This window comes from Eptesicus fuscus, chromosome 20 (assembly GCF_027574615.1).
Source record: "Eptesicus fuscus isolate TK198812 chromosome 20, DD_ASM_mEF_20220401, whole genome shotgun sequence".
Lineage (NCBI taxonomy): Eukaryota > Metazoa > Chordata > Mammalia > Chiroptera > Vespertilionidae > Eptesicus > Eptesicus fuscus.
The window spans coordinates 38,419,244-38,444,457 of NC_072492.1; the positions used below are offsets into that span (position 1 = coordinate 38,419,244).

Genomic DNA, 25,214 nt, shown 5'->3' on the forward strand with positions numbered 1-25,214 from the left:
CCTTGCTGTGTAACCCGAAGTGTGCTGTGTGACTAACAGGTCCTGTAAGTAAAAAACCTTTATGTTTTTCAGTTACCTGATGATTATTGCTAAAGGGGGTCTTATGAGACTGGCCTAAAACACTGGTTCGTGACATCTCAAACTAAATTCCCTCTAGGACACAACACCTTTCCTCATAGTTAAAAATGATTACTAAAGCCATCTGTACTAATAAAAGGGTAATATACTAATTAGCCCGGGTTGACTGGACATCTTCCAGATGTCTGACTTCCTTCCGGACAAAGCCATGGGAGGGTGGGGGGTGGGGGGAGGGGGAGAGCGGGAGAGTGGGAGAGCGGGAGAGTGGGAGAGTGGCGAGGCGGTTAGGGGTGATCAGGCTGGCAGGGGGAGATCAAGCCAGCAAGCAGAGGCAGTTAGGGACAATCAGGCAGGCAGGTAGAGTGGTTAGGGGCAATTAGGCAGGCAGGCAGGCAGGCAAGCAAGTGGTTAGGAGCCAGTGGTCCGGATTTCGAGAGGGATGTCCAACTTTGGAATGGGGCTTAACCTGGCAGTCAGACATCCCCGGAGGGGTCCTGAATTGGAGAGGGTGCAGGCCAGGCTGAGGGACCCCTCCCCCACTCCATGCATGAATTTCATGCACCAGGTCTCTAGTACTGTAATAATTCTTGAAATCTGTATGGATGGACACATGAAAGAAACCAAACAAGAGCTTTCTGCTGGATTTCCTATTATTGATTTGGTGGCTAATGCTGTTGATATTGTTCTAAGTTTCTTCCATTTACTACATTGATTTGTAACTTCCCTCCACAGCCTACACAAGTCACTTGTCTCCACAGGGGCTCAGATTTCAGAGCCAGCTCTTCCTTCTGAGGGTTACCATAGCCCTCAGTCCTGACCGGAACAGATCAGGACTCCAGGAGTTTTCTCTCTAACATCCCAACCCGGAGGAATCTTCTAATTCCCAAGGTCAGTACAGACTTTCTGGAAAGACCCACGCCTCGCCAGTTGAACAGAAAGGATGGTCTCAAATAGAGCTTTAAAAAAACACAACTCTGCCCTGGCCAGTGTGCTCTGTGATTAGAGCATCACCCACCCCACCCCTGCACCGAAGGATCTAGGGTTTGATTCCTGGTCAAGGGCATGTACCTGGGTTGCAGGTTTGATCCCCTGGCCCCCTTTGGGGGCAACCAGTGGATGTGTCTCTCTCACATCAATGTTTCTGTCCCTTCTTCCCTCTCTCCCTTCCACTCTCCCTCTAAAAAATCAACGGAAAAAATATCCTCAGGTGAGGATTAACAACAACAATAAAACCCCTCTAAGATGAAAGTCCACCCTGTGATCCTTCCCAAAATATCTTGCCTGTATATTTAGGCAAGAGAGGCTGAGGTGGACACAAACAGCCACACATTTCTTAAATGAATGAAATAGACAGAACTGGTCTGTAAATGGGACTCACCTTCTTGTTCAGGCCAGCAGTGCAGGACTCCAGTCCAGAAAGCCTGGCAGAGTTCTGAGACAGACAGTGGTGTAAGGGGGTTATATAGGGCAAGCCAATCAAAGATCTGGGGGGAAAAACTTTCAAATGGGAGAGGGAGGAGCTAGAGCTTTGGCGGGAAGGGATGACTGTTCAAATTATTTCTGTGGGGTTTTTTTGCTTTTGTTTTCATAGTATATACACTTCCATTTTCAGGAGAAACTTAAGCTATATTGATTGGGAAGCTCTGACCCATTTGGATTTTCCAGGTTGTTTTTGCAAGTGTCAAAAGTACATGTGGTTATTTTGTTCACCAGCATTAATCAAAAGCATTAGAAAGTGCTTTTAAACAAGTTGCTTCTTCAAATCTTTTTGGTGATGGGGCACGAATGAATATATAACTATGAATACTTCAGCAGGTGGACAGTTGAGAAATAGTTGGCATTCTAGAATAGGAAAACAATAATCTGTAACAACAGATGTTTATTTTACCAGACACAGGCAACACCTACATATATTCTCTAGACATCAATTGGCCCGGCCACTATTACAACATAAATGTTTTCATTACTTCAGCCATAAATGTAAGATGATTATTTAGACCCAAATTAAATAAACTATTTCCGTTTGTGTGTGAACAAACTACTGGAGACAATAATTAGGATTGAGGTGCGGGAAAGAAATAAACCCGGGGAGCTCACTTAAATCCTGGTTTTAACTCTGAGCAGGCCAACACTTTATCTGTGTGAAATACACACAGCATGTGCTTGGAGCCAGGACCTAGGATGCGTCTGTTGACTGAGGGTCGTCATCTCCTGAGTCCCGGGGCATCCTAACCTACTTCCTTATTCCGTTCTTCCCGGTGGGGCCGCGGCAGAGGCTCCCCACACCACTCCTTAGGCCGCATTTCCAAAGTAGCACACACTCAGACACACACCAGCCCTGGCCCCGGGACCCCAAGCTGCGGTCCCCACGCTGCCCTGCAGGGCCCCGCTGGCCACGGCTCGCGGGAGCGTCGCTGACGTTGGACACCGCGGGAAGCCACTTGGTTGGCGGTGGGGGAGCCACAGCGAAGCTGCAGCACCGGGCGGAGGAGGCGCAGGGCGCAGGCGCAGGTCAGGAGCGCGCAAGGGAGGAGTGAAAGGCGGAAGCGTGCGAGGCGGGAGGCGGGAGGCGGCGGGAAGGAGAAAGGAGGCGGGAAAGAGGAGGCAGGAAGGAGGAAGGAGGCGGGAGGCGGGAAGGAGAAAGGAGGCGGGAAAGAGGAGGCAGGAAGGAGGAAGGAGGCGGGAGGCGGGAAGGAGGCGGGAGGCGGGAAGGAGGGAGTGTGTGTACTGACCTTGCAGCAGGGCTCTTAAGTTAAAATATGTTCATGTTACTATTTTTTTTTTTTTACGCTATTACAGATGTCCCCCATTCCTGTTACTCTTTTTAAATAATGCTTCTCTAGAATAACTTGTAAATAGTATCAAACACATTTTTAACGTATTGAGATAATTTTGACTTTCTATTAATTGCCCATGTCATATTTTATATTCGTTCATGATTTTTCTTGTATGTAAAACCATTTATTCTGTGATGAATCCAATTTGAGTTGGTGCAGTGTGTGTCTGTGTGTTTAATAACAGCAATAATAAGAAACTTAAATAAGTACAAGTATAATCTAACAAACACTGCTTTTGTTCCCTTAATTTTTGTTACCCCATTACCTCTAACTGACAACTGTTAACATTTTGTCAGTTACTTCAGGTCTTTTTCAAATTCAGTAAATAAAATATTGTAGATAAATTTGAAGTTTTCCTTGCTTTTCATCTCCAGTTCCATTTTTCTTTCCTTTTCTCAGAGACAACCAGTATTCTGAGTTTATTGTATAGCTTTTGAAAGATGAAACAGAGGGCCAGAGACCATGGGATACCAGGACACAGGCTTTATTGGCGATCACCCTGCCGGCTGCCTTCCAGAGGGGGAAAGGGAAGAGAGAAAGAGAGAGCTTGAGAGAGAGCTTGCTGGGGTGAGAGTGCCTTTTAAGGGGAGGAAAAGGGGACGGGGCTTAGGGCACTCAGCCCACACTGATTGGTGGTTTCATGTAAGGTACATGGTTAGGGGCCTAGGGATTTAGGAATTGGGGACTTATATGGCAGGTGCTGATTGGTGGTTCAATGTACAGTCCATATAAGGTGTTCAGGAATGTCCGGCTGCAGGTAGAGTTTACGTCATGCTCCGTCCATCGGTTGGGGGAAGGGAGGATCTATCATTCCAGGCTTTTGCTAATATTAAAAAAATTGAGAGTCCAGGCAGGGTCAGGGGATGAAGGTCCATCTTCCATAGCTACTTCCTGCTGAGCGGGGGCGTCGTTAGGGGCGTCTACCCAGGGTCTCAAGGATTCTGGAGTTAGGTTCTGAATTCAGTGCCAGATAGATCTCTCCCACCTTCTGGTTGGTGAATGCCTGCATTCTGTTCTGCAAGAGACTAGAAAACAGCACATGAGAAATGGGCCAAAGAGCAAAATTAAGAGTATAAATGGTCTCCGGCCCTCTGTTTCATCTTTCAGCTTTACAGTCTTTTTAGCTTACACCCGGTTTTACATACATATATCCAGGAATAATATGTACCTTGGGTGTATGTGCTTACTTGGCGTATTTATAAAAGGTATAAATCTATATGTATACTTCTGCATCTTGAATTTTTAATTCTACGTTTTGTTTCTGATATCTGCCACTTGTGTGTCTGTTAGTTTATTCCCTTACAGTGGTTTATAATATCCTGTTTAATAAATATTACCACATGTTATTTCCTCACTCCTTTATAGATGGACAGTTAGGCTATTTCCAAAATTTGGTGTTACAAACAGTACTAAAATGACGTGCTTGTTCTTGTACACATTATTTATCTGTTCATCTGTTGAACACCATCTTGGTTGCTTCCAAGTTTTGGCAATTACGAGTAAAGCTACTAGAAACATTCGTGTGCAGGTTTTTGTGTGAACATAAATATTCAACTAATTTGGGTGAAAACCAAGGGGCTCATGTCACATTTTATATTCTGTGATAAATCCAATTTGAGTTGGTTCAGTGTGTCTCTGTGTGTTTAATAACAGCAATAATAAGAAACTTAAGTACAAATATAACAAACACTTCTTTTGTTCCCTTAATTTTTGTTACCCCATTACCTCAAAACCATGAATATGATAATAATATGTTTAATTTTGTAAGAAACTAGATTGTCTTTTAAAGTGGCTGTACCATTTTTCATGTTGCGGGGGGTTTTTTTTTTTTTTTGTTTTTTAACCATTTTAATAGGTGTGTTGTGGTATTTCATTGTTGTGTTAATTAGCAAATTCCTGATGATATATGCTGTGGTGAATCTTTTCATATACTTATTTGCCATCTCTATATCTTTTTTGGTAAGATGTCTGTCCAGATGATTTGCCCATTTTAAAAATTGGGTTGTTTTATTGTTAAGTTTTAAGAGTTCTTTGTATATTTTAGATACCAATACTTTATCAGATATGTACTTTACAAAAATTTTCTCTTCATTCTCATAACAGTCTTTGGCGGAAGTTATTGATTTTAATGAAGTCCAACATCAACTTTTTCATGGATCATGCTTTTGGTGTTGTATCTGAAATGTCATTAGCAAACCCAAGGTCCCAGCGCCATGCCTGCACAGAGGCTGGATGGGGTGCGACCTGCTGTGCCTCAACCTCCCCCAGCCCTTCCCCAAGCTGGCCTGGCCCCAGATCGCCGTGGGGCTACTGCTAAGAAGTGGGGGTCGAGGACCTGCAGCTGCGGCGGCCGGCAGTGGCAGGAGCAGCGGGGTGATGGGGACAGCACCTTCTCCTGATCGGCCTGGTCGCCTCCCGCAGAGGAGGACATCTCCTGAGGGCTCCTGGACTGTGAGAGGGGCAGGCCGGGCTGAGGGACACCCCCACCAGTGCAAGAATTTTCATGCACCGGCCCTCTACTGTTGAATAAGAGTGGTGAAAGGGGATAGATATATTTGCCTTGTTCCTGATCTTAATGGGAAAGCATCTAGTTTCTCACCATTGAGTATGATGTTGTTAGAAATGCTCTCAACAATGTCACAGGAATGAGACAAACACTTGAAACTGGATCGGCAAGGCAAATTTACTCTTGTGCAGAGGGTGCTGTTGTCAGCTGGAAATTCATGGAAAAGGAAGTCTGCTTGGGTTTTATTTCCTAACACAGGTCCTCCCTGCCCTCACTCTGAACTCTGACTTGATTGGTCAGGGTTCAGAGCTCAGATTCCCATTATTACATGATTGGCTACTTCAGAGGAAGGGGAGGGGTAAGACAAAACCTAAGATGGCGACCCCCAGGGGAGCTGCAAGTCATGCGGGCCAAAATGGTGGCTGCCTCAACTGTTCTTTGACAGAAAAGATTACTTGTTTATTCTCACAATGTTAGCTATAGTTTTTTTATACATGTTTTTTATAGAGGAAGACAACACATTTAGTTTTATTTAAGTAAAATCACAACACTTTATCTTCTAACTGCAGCAAAGTGAATCTACAATTTGCTATTATAGATCTACTTCTTTTAATTTTTATTTTATTGTTTTAAGGTATTATAAATAGTACATATGTCTCCTTTCTTCCCTCCTGCCCCCAGCATCTGCCCTCATCCCCCCGCCCCCAGGGTCTTGCGTCTGTTGATTGTGCTTATATGCATGCATACAAGTCCTTCGGTTGATCTCCTACTCCCAAACCCTCCCCTACCTTCCCACTGTAGTTTGACAGTCTGTTTGATGCTTCTTTGCCTCTATTTTTGTTCAACAGTTTGTAATGTTCTTTTTTATTTATTTATTTATATATTTTATTGATTTTTTACAGAGAGGAAGGGAGAGGGATAGAGAGCTAGAAACATCGATGAGAGAGAATCATCGACCAGCTGCTTCCTGCACACCCCCTACCAGGGATGTGCCCGCAGCCAAGGTACATGCCCTTGACCGGAATCGAACCTGGGACCTCTCAGTCCGCAGACTGACGCTCTATCCATTGAGCCAAACCGGTTTCGGCTGTAATGTTCTTTATTATCCATAAATGAGTGAGATCATGTGGTATTTATCTTTCACCGACTGGCTTACTTCACTTAGCATAATGTTCTCCAGATCCATTCATGCTGTTGCAAATGTTAAGAATTCCTTCTTTTTACAGCAGCATAGTATTCCATTGTGTAGATGTACCACAGTTTTTTAATCCTTTCATCTGCTGATGGGCATTTAGGCTGTTTCCCAAATCTTAGCTATTGTAAATTGTGCTGCTATGAACATAGATCTACTTTTAAAACATTTCCTGTGACAATATAGCTAGCCTCTTTTTTTTTTTTCAAACGGAGAAATATTCCCAGATTTTTTCCTCAAGTAAAAATAAATCCATTCCAGTAAATGATAATACATGATTTATAGTAAGCCAGACACTTAAAAAGACAGCCAAGAAATTTTCCAATAGTTTAATAGAAAGAATGTAGACATTTTAAAAATCCCCCCATCATAAACATAAATTGAGGTTTTCAGTGCTGGTATAAGCTGAATCAAAAAAGAAATAAAAAATCCAATAGTGTATTAACATTTTTTCATTCATTTGCTATACTGACAATGCAAATACAAATTTGGTCAAAATGTAGACTCTCAAGCCACAATGTACAGTTTTTCTCCATCGCCATACTGCGGGATGTAAAAGTTTAAGGATCAAACAATACCAAATGTACATGCTTCAAAACCATCTAGGGATATTCACTAGTTTCAACTAAGAAATATGTGTAACACTGACAAGTGATCACTTATGTGCAATAATATGAAGTAAATTTTTTTGAAAAATAAAACTGCAGTGGAACAATCCTGAAGAATATGCCAGAGGAACAACAGGTTACCAGTATTAACATAAAAACATTTAAACCTGTTAAAGAATTTTTGTTAGTTTATTTAAGCCAAACTGTCGACAATTGCCAGGAAGCAGTATCTCAACAGATTGAGATAATGTTCCAGAGGATGGCAGTTTTTCACCTATTTTTATGCATTGCAATCAAAGAAGGGGATGTAGATGGGTTACATGCAATCACTGGTGATAGATTAGAGGGGAGGGAGAAAGCAAAGCCAGGAAACCTCTGGGGTTGGATTAAAAAATGAAATGATAGACACACTTAGGTGGGTGCAGGATAGTTAACAGTCAACAATCAACATGGTAACAATAACAGGGAAGAAATTGGTGGTGTCTGTCCCTGCGCCCAGGCACATTAGGTTGTGCCCCAAGGGGTCCGGAAAAAGGGAAGTTACAAGTTACCCAGAAATTTCAAGGATATGTTGTCATAGATGCAAAAAGACAATAGGCTCAGTTAAGGTGAAAATTGACCTCGTCAGGGAAAATACTGGCCTAGGACATGACTACCCACCATCACTGCTTTTAGTTAAAAGTTTAATTTCAGACCATCCTTTGTGGTTACTTTAGGTCTCTAAGTTTGCAAGACTGCCATGCAGGCCCTGACCTTGTCAGGTTAGCATGTGGCCTTCCCCCCGCCCACCTCCTCCCGTCCACACCAGTTTAATGTATCAACCAATTTGTTTCAGGCAGTTTGAATCAATGCTCTAAAATCTAAAACTTAGTTATCGTCTGTAATCCAAGAGCTTCGTGTCAATATCTATGTTATGAAGTAAAGGAGACTTAGGTGAAATGTTTTTATTTATCAAAACTGCTATATCAATTGCCGAAGACCTCAGCAACATCATGGAAGACTGGGAAATGTTCATGTACATTATTTGTAAATATATTTTCCATGTATATAGTTTTGTCTTTTCATTTAAAGGGATCTTTTACAGAGGAAAGTTTTAAATTTTTTAAGAAGTTCATATTATTGATTTTTTTTATTTGACATATTGTGTTTCTGTGTTATCGAAGAATTCTTTACTAGGCCCTAGGTCATCAAGAGTTTCTCCTGTGTTATCTCATAAAAATTTTATCATTTTACATATTTAACTCTATGATCCATTGTGAGTTATTTTTTTTGGTAAGGTGTCAGGTATGAGGTTTAAGTAAAAAAAAAATTTTTTTTCTTTGCCTATGGACCATTTCATCCAAACTCCACCATTTACATTATGGTTTATTCTTGGTGTTATACATTATCATCATCCAAAGTCCACCATTTATATTATGGTTCATTCTTGGTGCTGTACATTCTATGGGTTTGGACTGGGAATCATACCTGAAACCTCTTGGTGTACAGGATGGCACTCCAATCAACTGAGCCACTGGGCCAGGGCTGTGGTTCCTAAATTAAATTCCCTTGCAAAACACACTGGTTGACCCAGCTCCTCTATTTTCTTTATCATATCAGCCAAGTCAGAGTTTTGCTGGCTTGAGGCTGGGCTCTCCCTTGGTCTAGTCAGCTGGGGCCATATAGTAGGAGGGAGCAGAAGTCCCGATAAGGCCAAGCCTGTCACATGTGTGGGAGATGCACAGGTCTCTAGATAGAGGATGGTGCTTGTGCTGCCTGAAAGACCTCCGTGCACGGATTAATATTATAACAGGGAGGAGAGAAAAGGAAATTTGAATAACCCAGAAGCCTGAACCATCCCACACGAGTTCTAGTTGTCAGCTGAGGGAGGTGGAGAAGGTGGAGAAGGAGAAGGGTTTTTTGTTGTTTTTTTTTAAATAATTTTTATTTATTTCCAAGTGGGGGAGAGAGAGAGAGAGAGAGAGAGAGAGAGAGAGAGAGAGAGAAATACCGATGGGCTGCCTCCTGCACGCCCCATACTGGGAATCGAGCCTGCAACTCGGGTATGTGCCCTTGACCTGAATCTAACCTAGGACCCTTCAGTCCGCAGGCCGAAGGCTCTATCCGTTAAGCAGAACCAGCTAGGGCTGGAGAAGGGTTTTAAGGAAACAAGAACTTCCCGCAGTAAGAAATTCCAATCTTGAGTCTTTAAAGTGTTTGGACTATTCAATATTCATCTGAAAGGCCAGGAAGCAGGAGCAGACTCCCTACCGGGAACCTCCAGACACGAAGGGGTCCCTCCTCTCAACTGTCCCTGTGTTGTCTTCCAGAACATCTGGAGGTGTGTGCCTGGGAAGACGGTGGACCAAAGCATGGCTCACTCCAAGAGCAGGTAGGCAAGGCTTGTGTGCAGGTGGCTGACATCAGTAGTTTTTTTCTTAAGTTCTTTAAATTTTGAAGGAAATCACTTTTTTTATTTTTCTCTCTTACAAATATAGGCGTTTAGTGCTACGATTTTTTCTGCACATACTGTATAAGCTATTTGATGTGGAGACCTAAACCATAAATCTCCAACAGGCAGATTCTTTGTATCTCTCACAGCACTTAGTGTGCCTACAATGAACACTCATTGAACATTCCCTGTATTAATAAATAAAAGAGTGAAATGTTTTGATCACATTTTTCAGTCTATACTCAAGGAAAAGAGAAAAATGACTGTGCAGGTGACAATACAATCCTAAGCATCTCAAGCGCCCTCTCCTCACCATGGTACTGTTGAGTTTTATTGATTTGCTCAACCACTCCCAAATGCAAGGTCTTTGAGATCATAACGACTTAGAATCCATTGATCCTTCTTTTTCCCATTAATCAGGTCCACCCCTGCCCTGACCATCTTCATTTCCCACCCTGTCCTAAGAATGTGTACAGTCCAAAAGTTTAACCACTTTCTTGCTACTGATCTAAATTTATATCCCCTACTCTCCTTTTATTTATTTATTTATTTTTAAATAGTTCCTTATTGTTGAAAATCTTACATATGTTCCCCCCCCATTGCTCCCTCCATCCATGCCCCCCCTTACTCTCCTTTTAAATTTTTGGAGGTAAACTTACAAAAAATACAAAGAACAAAATAATGAGCACAAATAAGTCCACCACCCAAATTTAATAGAAGATACAATTAAAAAGATACTTCTTATGCCGTGGCTGGTGTGGCTCAGTTGGTTGAGCGTTGTCCAATGCACTGAAAGGTCACCGGTTCTATTCCTGGTTAGGGAACATGGACAGGTTGCAGCCTTGATCCCCAGTGGGGAGCATGCAGGAAGCAGGAGGCATCCGATTGATTTTTCTCCCTCTCATTGATGTTTCTCTCTCTTTCTCCCCGCCCCCCCCCCCCCGCTTCCTGTCTCTCTAAAATCAATGAAAACATTTTTTAGAAAAACCACTTCTTACTATGCCAATAAATGGTCTCACTAACCACCAGTTGCCTGTGCCAAAAACCCAGTTACTAAACTTTAATCCTTCTGATTTCTATCTGGTCAGTGCAGATAATGTTAATTTTATTCCCTAAATATCTCTCATATATGCTCAAATTTCCTGCATCCTACTGCCACTACTATGGCCCAGTGCTCCATCGTCTCTCACGTGGTTACTGCAAAATCCTTCCAGCAATTGCTTCATTCAACCATGTTTCCTTTCAGGCAATAAGCTCTGAGAGGCAAGACTGTGCTCATTCTTTTTTTTTAAGTATATTTTTATTGATTTCAGAGAGGAAGGGAGAGGGAAAGAGAGATAGGAACATCAATGATGAGAAAGAATCATTGCTAGGCTGCCTCCTGCACGCCCCCCATTGGGGATCAAGCCGCCAACCTGGTCATGTGCCCTTGACCGGAATTGAACCCAGGACCCTTCAGTCTGCAGACTGATGCTCTATCCACTGAGCCAAACTGGCTAGGACTCATTTTTTTTAATCTACCACTTAATATCCAGCCCCCAGCACTTAGCAGGAACTCAATAAATATTTGGCTCAGTGGCTCGAGCATCAGCCTTCGGACTCAAGGGTCCCAGGTTCAATTCCGGTCAAGGGCATGTACCTTGGTTGTGGGCACATACCCAGTAGTGGGTGTGCAGGAGGCAGCTGATCGATGTTTCTAACTCTCCCTCTCCCTTCCTCTCTGTAATAAATCAATAAAATATATTTTAAAAAATATATTTTCAGATAATTAATGAATGCATTTTTATGTTCTATGTAATTTACTTCTGCATCAACATGAGATATGTTTTAATGGTTTCTGTTGCAGAACGAACATGAAGAAACATAATCCATCTTTGGTGGTAGAATCTTCTTACCCAGACTTGGTCATCAATGTAGGAGAAGTAACTCTTGGGGAAGGAAACAGAAAGAAGCTGCAGAAAACTCAGAGAGATCAAGAGAAGGAGAAAGTGGCGCGGGCTGCCTGTGCTTTATTAAACTCAGGGGGAGGAGTGATTCGGATGGAAATGGCTAACAGCGATGAGCATCCTGTGGAGATGGGGCTGGATTTAGAAGAGTCTTTGAGAGCACTTATTCAATCTTTAGATTTTCAGGCTTTCTTTGAGACTAATCAACACGGGAGGTGTTTTTACATTTTTGTCAAATCTTGGGACAATGACTTTCCCCCTGAAGATCGTTCCAAGCCTCGCATTTGCAGCCTGGATTCTTCATTACACTGTAGATCTGCCACCTCTGTGCTTCCCCTGGGTTCAAGAGAGGCATTTAGTTTTCTGGAAACCCAGAAAAGAGATGCAAAACTTTGCGGGGAAGAACCTTCTAATAAAATTCGCAGGGATGCAAAGCAAAACTTCCATAACTCGAATCCTGCTCACCTAATTTTCCAAAGAGACCGGCTTGAGCATGGTGAAATCCTGCCTTTTCCTGAGTCTCAATACGTAGAATTTAAACAGTTCTCTACGAAACACACCTCAGACCGTGTAAAAGACATGATTCCAAAGTATATATCTGCATTTGCAAACACTAGAGGAGGCTATCTTTTTATTGGAGTGGAGGATAAGAGTAAGAAAGTTCTGGGATGTGCTGAAAAAAACATCAAGTGTGAGGATTTGAAAAAGGAAATAGAAGATGCAATAAACAAATTACCTCGTGTCCATTTTTGCCAATCCCAATGCCAGCTAACTTTCACAGTCAGATTCTTGGAAGTGTTAGCCGAGGGGCAGTTGAAAGGTTATGTTTGTGCGATCAGAGTGGAGCCGTTCTGTGGTGCAGTGTTCTCAGAAGCTCCCAGGTCATGGATGGTGAAAGACAGGGAAGTCTGCTGCCTGACAACTGAGGAATGGGTAGACATGATGACGGACACAGACCCAGGTAAGAGGGGAAAATACCTCCCTCCCTGCCCTTTTCTTGCTCTAGCACCCTCATACGAAACAGGCTTTCCTTTGTTTCCTATGGCTTTGAACGTCTCACACCCACTAGGCTCTGTGTTATTTGAATCTCCCAGTATCCTGCTTTCCATACATGATAAAATTTTGCCAGGTAATTAGAAGCCCAAATCAAGTGTCTTATAATAGGCAATGCTTTCACATCAGAAGATGAAAAGAAAATTTGAGGGACATGTTGCCTTGTAGTAGCTCTTACTGGCTCTAGGGCAGCAGTTCTCAACCTGTGGGTCACAACCCTTTTGGGGTTGAACAACCCTTTCACAGGGGTCGCCTAAGACCATCGGAAAACACAGATATTTACATAACCATTCATAACAGTAGCAAAGTTACAGTTATGAAGTAGCAACGAAAATAATTTTATGTTTGGGGGTCACCACAACATGAGGAACTGTATTAAAGGGACATGGCATTAGGAAGGTTGAGAACCACTGCTCTAGGGTCATTTATTAATATTTCAAGAGTTTTTGTGAGCCAGTTGTTAAACACAGTCATTATTAAAAATTAAGTTATATAAACATATAATTAAATTATATTAAAAACAAATGCAAACTTACCACTTCTGAATTATTTACTACATTTTAATAGTATCTTTGCTTGTGAGGTTATTTACATCTATTGTATCTGTACTAGAGGCCCAGTGCATGAAAATTTATGCACTGGAGGGGGAGTTCCTCAGCCCAGCCTGCCCCCTCTCACAGTCCAGGAGCCCTCAGGGGCAGGAGGTGACCCAGAGATCAGGGGAAGGCAATGCCCTCATCACACCTCTGCTGCTGCCACTGCCGGCAGCGCAAGCTTTGGCCAGCCCTAGTTACCTGAGCCTCGGACGGCCCTGGGTGGCTGGGCAGCTGCCATTTGAGGTTTGCCTGCACCTTGGGCTGTCCCTGGGTGGCTGGGGGGCTGAGGGGACTGCAGTACTCTGGAGGCAGGTGCACAGAGTGGCTAGACCCACCTGGGGATGGGCCCAGCCATGCCACGTGCCTGCCACTCTGGCGGGGCTGAGGGGACTAGGTGCCACCATCTTGTGGCTGTGGACACTGCCATCTTTGAGGGTGTGACAGTCAATTAGCATATTTCCTCCTTATTGGCTGTGGGTGCTGCCTTCTTGTGGGGGAGTGATGGTCAATTAGCATATTCCCTCTTTATTAGATAGGATGGTAGGAATACTGTAAACGGCTGTGCTATTGTGTGTTTCTTATCAACTCTACACTTAATGATATCACATTGGTAGCTTGAAACTGCTCGTGGTGAGAATATTACACCACAGAAATAAGCTACATGTACATAGATATTTACTAAAACACTGTGCTACATACCATAAAAGAAATGAAAATGAAATGCTATCTAGACATAGAGAGTGAAGAATTATATTGAATGGGAAACACATTCAAACTTCCAAATAATGCCTCTTCGTTGTTGAATTTTGGCAACCTCCATATGCAATAAAGACGTGTGTCTACACAGGGTGAATAGAGCATTATCTTGCCATTATCTCTTAAGTCACACCATCTGGAGCAGTGGCCGGCAAACTCATTAGTCAACAGAGCTAAATATCAACAGTACAACGATTGAAATTTCTTTTGAGAGTCAAATTTTTTTAACTTAAACTTCTTCTAATGCCACTTCTTCAAAATAGACTTGCCCAGGCCATGGTATTTTGTGGAAGAGCTACACTCAAGGGGCCAAAGAGCCGCATGTGGCTCGCAAGCCACAGTTTGCCGACCACAGACCTAGACAGTCATAGAATATACCTACTTGTAAGGCCTCTTGCAGTGGTGAAAAGATGGACTAACATGTCAGAATAACGTGAGATTTTTTCTTTCTTAAGAGCTTCGCAAATTGTCCAAAGACTTTGAATATCAGCTGAGTCTGTCTAGCGGGCCTCCTCTTAGCAGACCAGTGTACTCCAAGAAAGGCCTGGAACACAAGAAACATCTCCAGCAACGTTTATTTTCAGGTAGCAACTGTGGTTTGCCTACTTGACACCAGCCAGTTTCTATGCTAGGATAAAGGGGGTTGGCGGGTGGGGTAAATGGTTATGCTTGTTTTTTAACATCCTGAAAATATACTCTCTAACCCTATGTGTACAAGATGATGCTGCTGCCAGTATATTGGTGATAAGTAATTTAGAAATGAATCTTCACTGATCCCACTGACTGAGGCAGTACCACATATAGGATCCAGGATTATTATTGCCTTTAAAGACTATTTGGTCTTAAAGTTCTCAAATTACACTGATCCTCAGTATTTCTGGTTACTTTTAAAAGTACAGATACCTGGCTCCACACTCCAGACTCAATTAACTTAGACTAACTGGGATAGTATGTCATAATGTGCATTTTTACCAAGGTTACTCACATGATTTTGATATTCATCCATCTAGACTGGAATTCTTTTTTTTTTTTTTAATATATTTTATTGATTTTCTACAGAGAGGAAGGAAGAGGGATAGAGAGTTAGACACATCAATCAGCTGCCTCCTGCACACCCTCTACTGGGGATGTGCCCGCAACCAAGGTACATGCCCTTGACCGGAATTGAACCTGGGACCTTTCAGTCCGCAGGCCGATGCTCTATCCACTGAACCAAACCGGTCCCGGCTGGAATTCTTTTTATCTAGTTGAACTAGAGGCATACACTGCACCAACAGAAAAAAAAAATTGCCCACCTCTGCCATATTTTCCAGAGGAGTAGCTGCTATGAATATATATATAAAAATTATATCAAGAAAAAAAAAGAGAAAAAAAATTATATCAAGATGTAACACAAGCCCTAGTTGTTTTGGCTTAGTGGATAGAGCATCGGCCTTTGGACTGAAAGGTCCCAGGTTCGATTCCCAGCAGCAACACGAGAGGTTTTTCCATTCATTTGCATATCAAATTTATATTTTAAAAATTGTCCACAATAAATTGTATTAGATACAAGAGTAAGCATAAACATTGATAACTATTTTCAAAACTCAATAAGCTCCATTTTAGTAGAGCTTATTACCACGGAATAAATTATAACTAAAACAAAATAACAGATTGTATGTTCATAAGAGCAACAATCTATTTTTCTTATATAAAAATCAAATTTTTGCCCTAGCCACTTTGTCTCAGTGGCTAGCAGGGGTCCTCACACTTTTTAAACAGGGGGCCAGTTCGCTGTCCCTCAGACCGTTGGAGGGCCGGACTATAGTTTAAAAAAAAACTATGAACAAATTCCTATGCACACTGCACATATCTTATTTTGAAGTAAAAAAACAAAATGGCAAAAACACCCGTATGTGGCCCGCGGGCTGTAGTTTGAGGACGCCTGGCGCTAGAGCATCGGCCTGCGGGCTGAAGGGTCCCAGGTTTGATTCTGGTCAAGGGCACATGCCCAGGTTGTGGGCTTGATCCCTAGTAGGGGCTGTGCAGGAGGCATCCTATCAATGATTCTCTCTCATCATTGATGTTTCGATTTCTCTTTCCCTCTCCCTTCCTCTCTGAAATCAATAAACATATATTTTTAAAAAGTCAAATTTTCAGGAATTGTATCAAAAATCTAAAGAATAGTTTTTAATCCTCACCTGAGGAGTCAGGATATTTTTCCATTGATTTTTAGAAAGAATGAAAGGGATGGGGAAGGGGGAAAGAGAGTGAGAGGGAGAGAGAAAAACATCAATGTGAGAGAGACACATCGATTGGTTACCTCCTGCTCTCACCCCAACCGGGGCCAGGGATTGAACCTGCAGCTGAGGTACATGCTATTGACTGGAATCGAACCCATGTCCCTTCAGTCCCCAGGCCAATATTCCAACCACTGAGCCAAACTGGCTAGGGTGAAAGGGACACTTCTTGCCTTGACATAATTTCCTTAGGAAGCATGTCCTATTATATAGTTAAAGTAAGACCTATTCAAAGATGAGATAAAACACACTTGCTATGAAGTTCTTTAGTGCTTTTCTCCATTTATCAGGAGGGATAGTCTGTGTGACTTGCAGGGCAGTGCAGTACAGTGGAAACCACAATAGTGCCTGAGGCTTGGGTTTGGATGCTGGCTCTGCCATTTCCTATGGGTGTGGCCATGAGCAACTCACTTGACCTGTCTGAGTTCCAGTTTTCTCATAAAAAGGAGAATAAATGAGTATATCTCCCTTGCACAATTGAGAGGCTAATTACTTTTTATTAATTATAATTAATCATGCAAATAAATATGATATTGACCTTACATTTATAACTCTTTCCATATCTAGTATCATCAAAAAAATTGAAATTGACTCCTAAATCTATCTTCAAAAATCTGTACTCAGAGCATGAAGGCCTGCAGGAATTAATAGAGAAGCAAATGCATCCTTTCTCCCGAGGAATTTTGATCCTTTCTAGAAGCTGGGCTGTGGACCTGAACTTGCAAGAGAAACGGGGAGTCATTTGCGATGCTCTGCTGGTAGCACAGAACAGCCCTCCCATTCTCTATACCATTCTCGGGGAGGAGGATGCAGATGGGCAGTTGTACTGCACCCGTACCGCCTTTACCTTGAAGCAGAAGCTGGTGAACCTGGGGGGCTACACCGGGAAGCTGTGTGTCATGACCAAAGTCCTCCATCTGAGTCCTGAGAACAATGCAGAGTCCTTTGAAGGTTCAGACTCTCTGATTGAGTATCCTGAGTCCTATTACCTTGCAGACACCAAGCAAATGGAAGCCTTGCTGCAGTCCCTTGTGATTGTCTTGCTCAGCTTCAGGTCTTTCCTGAGTGACCAGCTTGGCTGTGAGATTTTAAATCTGCTCACGGTCCAACAGTATAAGATCATCTCAAAAAACCTCCGCAAGACCCCAAAATTGTTTATCCATGGTTTGCCTGGCTCAGGGAAGACGATCGTGGCCATGAAGATCATGGAGAAGATCAAGAATACGATGGGTTGTGAGAAAAATGAAATTCTCTATGTTTGTGAGAACCGACCTCTGAGGGACTTTATTGGGTAAGCAGCTGGATCTCATTGACACCAAATGAGGTTCAGTTCGAAGTCATTCCATGTCTCCCTCTACTCAAATCACTTTGTTCCTTTTTTTTTAAATCCTCATCTGAGGATATTTTTCCTTTGTTTTTTAGAAAGAGTGGAAGAGAGAGGGAAATACAGAGATAAATATCAATGACACATTGATTGGTTGGGGAGGGTTCAGGCTGGACAGGAGGCTGCAATTGAGGTACGGGCCCTTGATCGGAATTAAACCCAGACCTTTTGGTCTGCAGGCCGATGCTCTATCCACTGAGCCAAACTGTCTAGGGTATCACTTTGTTCCTTGACCATAGGGTGGCAAATTGATCAGTAACAATAGTCCTGTGTTTATAGGAGTATGACATAGTAATTTTCCTCCTTTAAATACTTGGAGAAAACTTGATTGTGTCTTTTTAATTTTTACAGTAATAAAGGTATCTGCCAGGCAGTGACTCGAAAAGCCTTCATGAAAACAAACTCAAACTTTGAAAAGATTCAACACATCGTCATTGACGAAGCTCAGAATTTCCGCACTGAAGATGGGGACTGGTATGAGAAGGCAAAAACCATCACTCAGAGAGGAAAGGATGGCCCTGGAATTCTCTGGATCTTTCTGGACTACTTTCAGACCAGTCACATGGACTGCTCTGGCCTCCCCGACCTCCAATACCAGTACCCAAGAGAAAGTCTCATCAGAGTGGTCCGCAATGCAGAGCCAATAGCCAAGCACCTACAAAAAATAATGTGCAAAGTCAGACAAAATCCACCACCTAACATCCCCTCCGAGTACCTGAATATATTCAGTGATGCTAAATGGTCTCAATGTGTTCTAGGCAACTTTAAGATTAGAAAGCACAAGGATATGGAGCAGTTGGTGGATTATATAGCAAAAATATGCCATTCACTTTTGAAGGCTGGATATTCCTGCAGGGATATTGCTGTGATTTGCAGCATAGCAAGTGATGTACACAAATATATAGGTAAGCTTCGAAGAGCAATAAGGAAGAGAAAAAGGTCTTGGTCCAGTGAGGAATTTGATCTGTTAGTAGCAGAAAGTGCATCAGCTATCACGGACATTATATTGGACAGTGTCCGTCGATTTTCAGGCCTGGAAAGGAACATCGTGTTTGGGATCAATCCAAGGGCAGCTCAGCCAGCTGTCTTCCACAATCTTCTGCTCTATCTGTCTTCCAGGGCAAGCAAATGGCTGTATATTTTGACTCTCCTTGAAGAAATGACTAACTCTGCATCATTTTAATGATGGTCTTAATTTTTCCTATCCATGAGCACAGTATATGCTTGTGGAGAGAGGTTACAGTGCTTGGACAGGTTCAAGCCTTTGACTAATGAGAGTCCTCTCATGGCCATGTGCAAGTCCCAGCACAATGATAGCCAACAGCTACAGTTGTAAGCTTGAACTTATGGTCCAAACATGTGGCCCCAGGTGCCTGAGTGATGTGGGCTTAATAGAGTTCAGGTGCATGTAATTGAGTAGGATCAAAACCCACGGGAATGTTGTAAACATTTTGACCACACCCTCACTTTGCCTCGTGGCATCGGCTATACATAAAGACACGGCTTGTAGTCCGTGGCACTGTCGCTAGCTCTCCATCAGAGAGGACAGCGTCCCACTGAGACCCAGCTTTCATTCTCTTGTCTGTCTTTTCTCAATCCTTCACCGCCCCCTCTCAGGGTCACTGTGCTGGCTTGCCACATACGTTTCTAATTATTTGTATCTTCCTCAGTTTCTTTCTTCAGTAACTTAAAATTTTCTGATTACAGGTATTTTATCTCCTTGGTTAAATTTATTCCTAGATACCTTATTTTTGTTGTTGTTGTTGTTGCAATAGTAAATGGGTTTTTTCCCTTAATTTCTCTTTCTTATACTTCATTATTGGTGTATAAAAATGCCACAAATTTATGAATATTAATTCTGTATACCACTACTTTGCCAAATTCATTTATTTAGATATAGTAGGATGTTTTTGGTAGGGTCTTTAGGGTTTTCTATGTACAATATCATATCATCTGCAAATACTGACAGTTTTACTTCCTCCTTTCCAGTTTGGATGCCTTGCTTGAGTAAACCCAGCAGAGATCACTCAGGCTGTCCCAGGGCAGAAAACCAATCCAACTTATAATAGAATGTTTAGCAATGTAAATGATTATTTTTTTCCACCATTAAATTTTGGGTGGCTATGTTAAGCAGCAAACACTGATACAATAACTTCTCAGAGATATCTGCACACCCATGTCTATTGCAGCATTATTCACAACAGCCAATATATAGGTAGAAACAACCTAAGAGTCTATCAAAGGATGAATGGATAAAGATGTGGGATATATACACATGTAAATATTTCTCTCTTTTCCACTTCCAGCGTGGCTAGAGAGCATCCAGTTCATGAGTAGGGGTGGCTGGGGATTGAGAAAATGAAAGAAAGAGACAGACACAGAGATAGAAGGAAAAAGCTGGGGCCGGGTGGGACAGCTGTTCTCTGATGGAGAGGCAGAGACCCAGAGCGTGTTTATTTTAGTCTGATTAAAACAAGAGTAGATTAACATGTATACAAATGTTCTTGTTTTGGCAACACTTGCTGCACATCCTTCAGCCCATTAGCTACTTAGGAAGGAATTAGGGAGGGCTACAAGGTCAGGCTTAATTATGCTAGGAGAGCTCTGCCCTCCAGGCTGGGACTTGTTTGTGGCCCTGCCACCGGTCAGTGGTCAGTCTGAGGCTTGACCCTAGAGCCGCTCCCTACATACACAATGAAATAGTATTCAGCCATGAGAAAGAAGGAAATCCTGCCATTTGTGACAACATGGATGAATTTTGAGGGCTAAGTGAGATAAGTCAGATGAGAAAGACACGTATGTGTAATGTCACTTATATGTGGGATCTAAAAAAACTGACATGGAGAGAAGAAAACTGGGTACAGCAGCTGGGGACCAGGGAGTTGGGGAGATGTTGTTTAAGGTTATAAACCTGCATCTAGTAGATAAAAAAGTTCTGGAGATCTAGAGGACAGCATAGTGTATATCGTCAATACTTCTGTATTATAAACATCAAGGTTCCTCAGAGACTAGATCTTAATTCTTCTTACCACAAAAAAGAAATGATAATTATATAACTTGACAGAGGTGTTAGCTAACACTATGATGGTAATCACCCTACAATGTATAAATGTGTCCAATCAATATGTTGTTTACCTTAAAACTTATACAGTGTAATGCCAATTAATCTCAATAAAAATAAATGTTAGCTATTGCTTTTATTACTACTGGATATAGCAAGTTGCATTAGCTCTACACATGGTAATGTAAAACAAAACAACCTTAAGAAGAAGGTTTAAAATATACAAACCTAGGGAGGGAGGAGCCAAGATGGCGGCGGAGGTGAACGGCTGATCTGTTGCCTCGCATGGCAGTTTTGGAAATACAACTAAAAGATGGACTGGTGAGCGCGGCGACTCCTGCTCGCGTCTCCCCAGACCAGGCGGCTGCTCCTCTCAGTCAGCACCTCAGCCGGGGCCATGAACTCGTGGGCAGCCGCGGCCGCGGACTCGGCGTAGTGGCGTAGTGGCTCTCGGTGAAGGAAGAGACCATCTTTCTGCAGGACGGGCTCATCCGCGTCACCGACCTGGCCGAGCTGCCCAGTGAGATCCTCGGGGCCCCGGAGGCCGCCGACACCGACTTGGAGGATTTTTAGGAATTCCCGTCTTACATTCAAGTCCTTTAGCCATTTTGACAGAGGAAAACCAAGAAGGCGGCAAAGTTAAACAAATGAACTGCGCCGCGCACAGCAATTTCAAAAATACAACTGGAGGACAGAGTGTCTGCCACCCAGAACCACAGGAGATCTGGCTGAATGGTGGATTTACAGCTAAGAGGGAAGAGGAAAGAGTGAACTCGGAGGGGATGAGGTGTGGAGGCGCATGGGTTGGGCTGGTGGCGGGGGAAGGGTCGTGCGGCTTTTTTTCCAACCCTAGGGGAGATTAGCTCCCCATCACCCTGAAATCCAGCTTCTGGGGACGTGAGGGAGACCCAGACGCCTGCAGGGAGAGGCTGGACTCTTGGCCTTCCTGTCGGAGAGTGGGAGTAATTTCCTTGCAGAGGTGCGCCCAGCAATCAGTGTTTGCTGCGCTGGAGTGCGGAACGAGGGGGCTTAGAAATGTGGAAAGCAGCCGAAACCGGTTTGGCTCAGTGGATAGAGCGTCAGCCTGCGGACTGAAGGGTCCTGGGTTCGATTCTGGTCAAGGGCATGTACCTTGGTTGCCGGCACATCCCCAGTGGAGGGTGTGCGGGAGGCAGCTGATCGATGTTTCTAACTTTCTACCCCTCTCCCTTCCTCTCTGTAAAAAATCAATAAAATATACTTAAAAAAAAAAAAGAAATGTGGAAAGCAGAAAAAGCAGACTTGCAGCCATTTCGGTTCGCCACGCCATGGCCTGGTGGCACCCTGAGACCCCGCCCCACCCTGAGAACCGCCCCACACGTCTTGCAGACCCACCTGGGCTCCAAGCAGCAGCTTTTGCATGTGGGTGGCCTGCCCTGTGGCAGCTTGACCAGATAAACTGCGGTTCTAGTCGGACTGCTCCAGGAGGAGGAAACTGCAGTTTTTGCTGTAATCCCTGCTGAGTGGCCTCAGGCAGTAGCTGACCTACACTCCATTGGAGACCCAGAAACGAGGGCATCTAGTGGTCAGTGTGAGATGACACCAGATTTCAACCACTCGCATAAGGGACACATTCAAGAGGCAGACTCAGTGAGCGCCAAAGCCTTGCTGCACCAAGACCCGACCCATAAACGTGTCTCCTGCACAGCAACTCTTCCTTTATAGACACAGAGGGTCCTCGCGGCCAATTGGCCTGGAGGACAATTCCTCCCAGTGACACCAACAACAATCAAGACTTAACTATACAAAGGAGGACCAAGATGGAGGCATAGGGCGGAAGCCTGATTGTTGCCTACCACAACAATTTTGAGACTACGACGGGAGAGCAGAGAAGACACCATCCAGAACCACCGGAAGGATGGCTGAGCAGATGCTCTACAACTAGAATAAAAGAGAGGGGTACGCGGGATGATGCTGATGCTGGTGACCCAAAGACCACACTTTAAGAACTACGGCTCAGGCGACACAATGGCAGCCTGGAACGTGCTCAGCGCAGTTCCCCCGGTGGTCTCCAGCTGAGGGGACGGCTCCACTTGCTGCCGAGCACAGACAGACGAGCCCCTGGGAGACATGGGGTGGGAGACTCTGCTCTTGCTGACCTCCGAGTCCTTCAAGAATCTCAACACCCCGGAAGTGGCCAGGTGTGCACGCTCGGCGACTGGCCACCGCTGCAGACCCAAGGGCCGACGCAGAGACACCGGACCAGCCCGCCGCTGCACACCGGGCACACCGGAGCTTCGCCGAGCCCGCCGCCCAACGAGTTCTGCAGCAGCCGCCCTGGAGCTCTGAGAAAATGGCCGAAGGAATTGCTGAGAGGGAATTGACCAACAGGAATTGGGATCAAGAAGACGAAACCCCGCTGGGACCCGGGTCCGGGTGAGGTCGCACGCTCCTGGGTCTGGGTGAGGCTGGGCCCAGGTTCCGGGTGGGGCCACGCGCCCCTGGGTCTGGGTGAAGCTAGATCCTGGGTCCGGGTGAGGCCGTGTGCCCCTGGATCCGGGTGAGGCTGGGTCCCGGGCCCAGGTGAGGCCGCGCGCCCCTGGGTCTGGGAGAGGCCACGCGCCCCTGGATCCAGGTGAGGCCATGCGCCCTTGGGTCCGGGTGAGGCCACATGCCCCTGGGTCCGGGTGAGGCCATACACCCCTGGGTCCGGGAGAGGCTGGGTCCCGAGTCTGGGCAAAGCTGCACGCCCCTGGGCTCGGTTGTGGTCACACGCCCCTGGGTCTAGGTGAGGCCTCACGCCCCTGGGTCTGGGTAAGGCTGGGTCCCGGGTCCAGGTAAGGCCGCGCCCCTGGGTCCAGGTGAGGCTGGGTCCCGGGCCCAGGTGAGGTTGTGCCCCTGGGTCCAGGTGACGCCATGCCCCTGGGTCCAGGAGAGGCCACGTGCCCCTGGGTCCGGGTGAAGCTGTATCCCGGGTCCGGGTGAGGCCGTGCGCCCCTGGATCCGGGTGAGGCCACACGCCCCTGGATCCAGGTGAAGCTGGATCCCGGGTCTGGGTGAGGCCGTGTGCCCCTGGATCCGGGTGAGGCTTGGTCCCGGGTCCGGGTGAGGCCGTGCACACCTAGGTCCGGGTGAGGCCACGGGCCCCTGGGTCTGGGAGAGGCCACGCGCCCCTGGGTCCGGGTGAGGCCACGCACCCCTGGGTCCGGGTGAGGCCACATGCCCCTTGGTCCGGGTGAAGCTGGATCCCAGGGCCAGGTGAGGCCGTGTGCCCCTGGATCCAGGTGAGGCTGGGTCCCGGGCCCGGGTGAGGCCGTGCGCCCCTGGATCCGGGTGAGGCCACGCGCCCCTGGGTCTGGGTGAAGCTGGATCTCGGGTGAGGCCACGCGCCCCCTGGGTCTGGGTGAGGCCACATGCCCCTGAGTCTGGGTGAAGCCGTGCCCCTGGGTCCGGCCGAGACCAAACCAGAGGGAGTCGGACCTGCATTACCACCATTTGTCCACCATCCAGAGCTGAGGGGTCAGTGCCGACATGTACACATAAGGAACTGGTGGACATTGATACTGGGTCTCAAAGGAACTGTTGGTCCAGAAAGAAACTCACTACAGACTGATTCATTTGCCTGTCAGCATAACTATTATTGCTCGTCTCACATTCAGTTCTTATAAGTATATCTCTAGTGACACATGATCTCGCTCATCTAGGGGAAATGATGAACAACATAGACTGATGAACAAGAACAGAACCAGAAACAAGGAGGCATCGATTGACTATCGGGCCTCAGAAGGAGGATAGGGAAGGGTGGGGGGAGGGGGGAGAGATCAACCAAAGGACTTGTGTGCATGCATATGAGCCTAACCAATGGTTAAGTTCAACAGGGGGTTGGGGCATCTGTGGGGAGGGAATGGGGGGATGAGGACAAATATGTGACACCTTAATCAATAAAGAAATTTAAAAATAAATAAATAAAATAAAATATACAAACCTAGCCCTGGCCCGGTGGCTCCGTTGGTTAGTGTCATCCCGATATGCCAAGATTTCAGGTTCCATCCCTGGTCACGGCACATACACCAATCAACCAATGAATGCATAAATAAGTGGAACAACATTTCTCTCTCTCTCTCTCTCTCTCTCTCTCTCTCTCTCAAAATCAATAAACAAAAAAATTTTAAAAATAAAATATATGAACCTCATTATACTTCCTTGAAAGACTAGAGGCGCAAATTTTGAAATCAGATTCAATCCCCACTAACAGGAAAATGGGGGAAAAAAATCTTTGTTCATTGTTACTGAAGTTACAAAATAACTAATAATAGCCAGATTTATTGAGGAACTACTATCTGCCAGGAACTTTTCTGGGCGCTTCTATACACTCCCTCAATCCTTTTCACAGCTCTATAATGTAGGTACTATTACTTCCGTTTTACAGATGAGGAAGCCAACTCAAGTCACAAAGAGATGACATCGAAAAGTCCAAGGTTGTAGAACTGTTAAGTGACAGAGACAGC

The 25,214-nt window shown here is 44.7% G+C and overlaps 1 protein-coding gene and 1 long non-coding RNA gene across 2 annotated transcripts; both read left to right on the forward strand.

Moving 5' to 3' along the window:
* Positions 1 to 5,162, forward strand: LOC129147369 (uncharacterized). Its single transcript, XR_008554748.1, has 3 exons — positions 1 to 44; positions 837 to 966; positions 5,019 to 5,162. It is a non-coding gene; the product is annotated as an uncharacterized LOC129147369 (long non-coding RNA).
* Positions 5,163 to 11,505: 6,343 nt separating this feature from the next.
* On the forward strand, positions 11,506 to 18,849 carry SLFN11 (schlafen family member 11). The gene is made up of 4 exons (XM_054709422.1): positions 11,506 to 12,559; positions 14,459 to 14,587; positions 16,850 to 17,573; positions 18,018 to 18,849. Exons 1-4 carry the CDS (start codon positions 11,506 to 11,508, stop codon positions 18,847 to 18,849), a joined length of 2,739 nt encoding a protein of 912 aa, XP_054565397.1.
* The last annotated feature ends 6,365 nt before the right edge of the window (positions 18,850 to 25,214 follow it).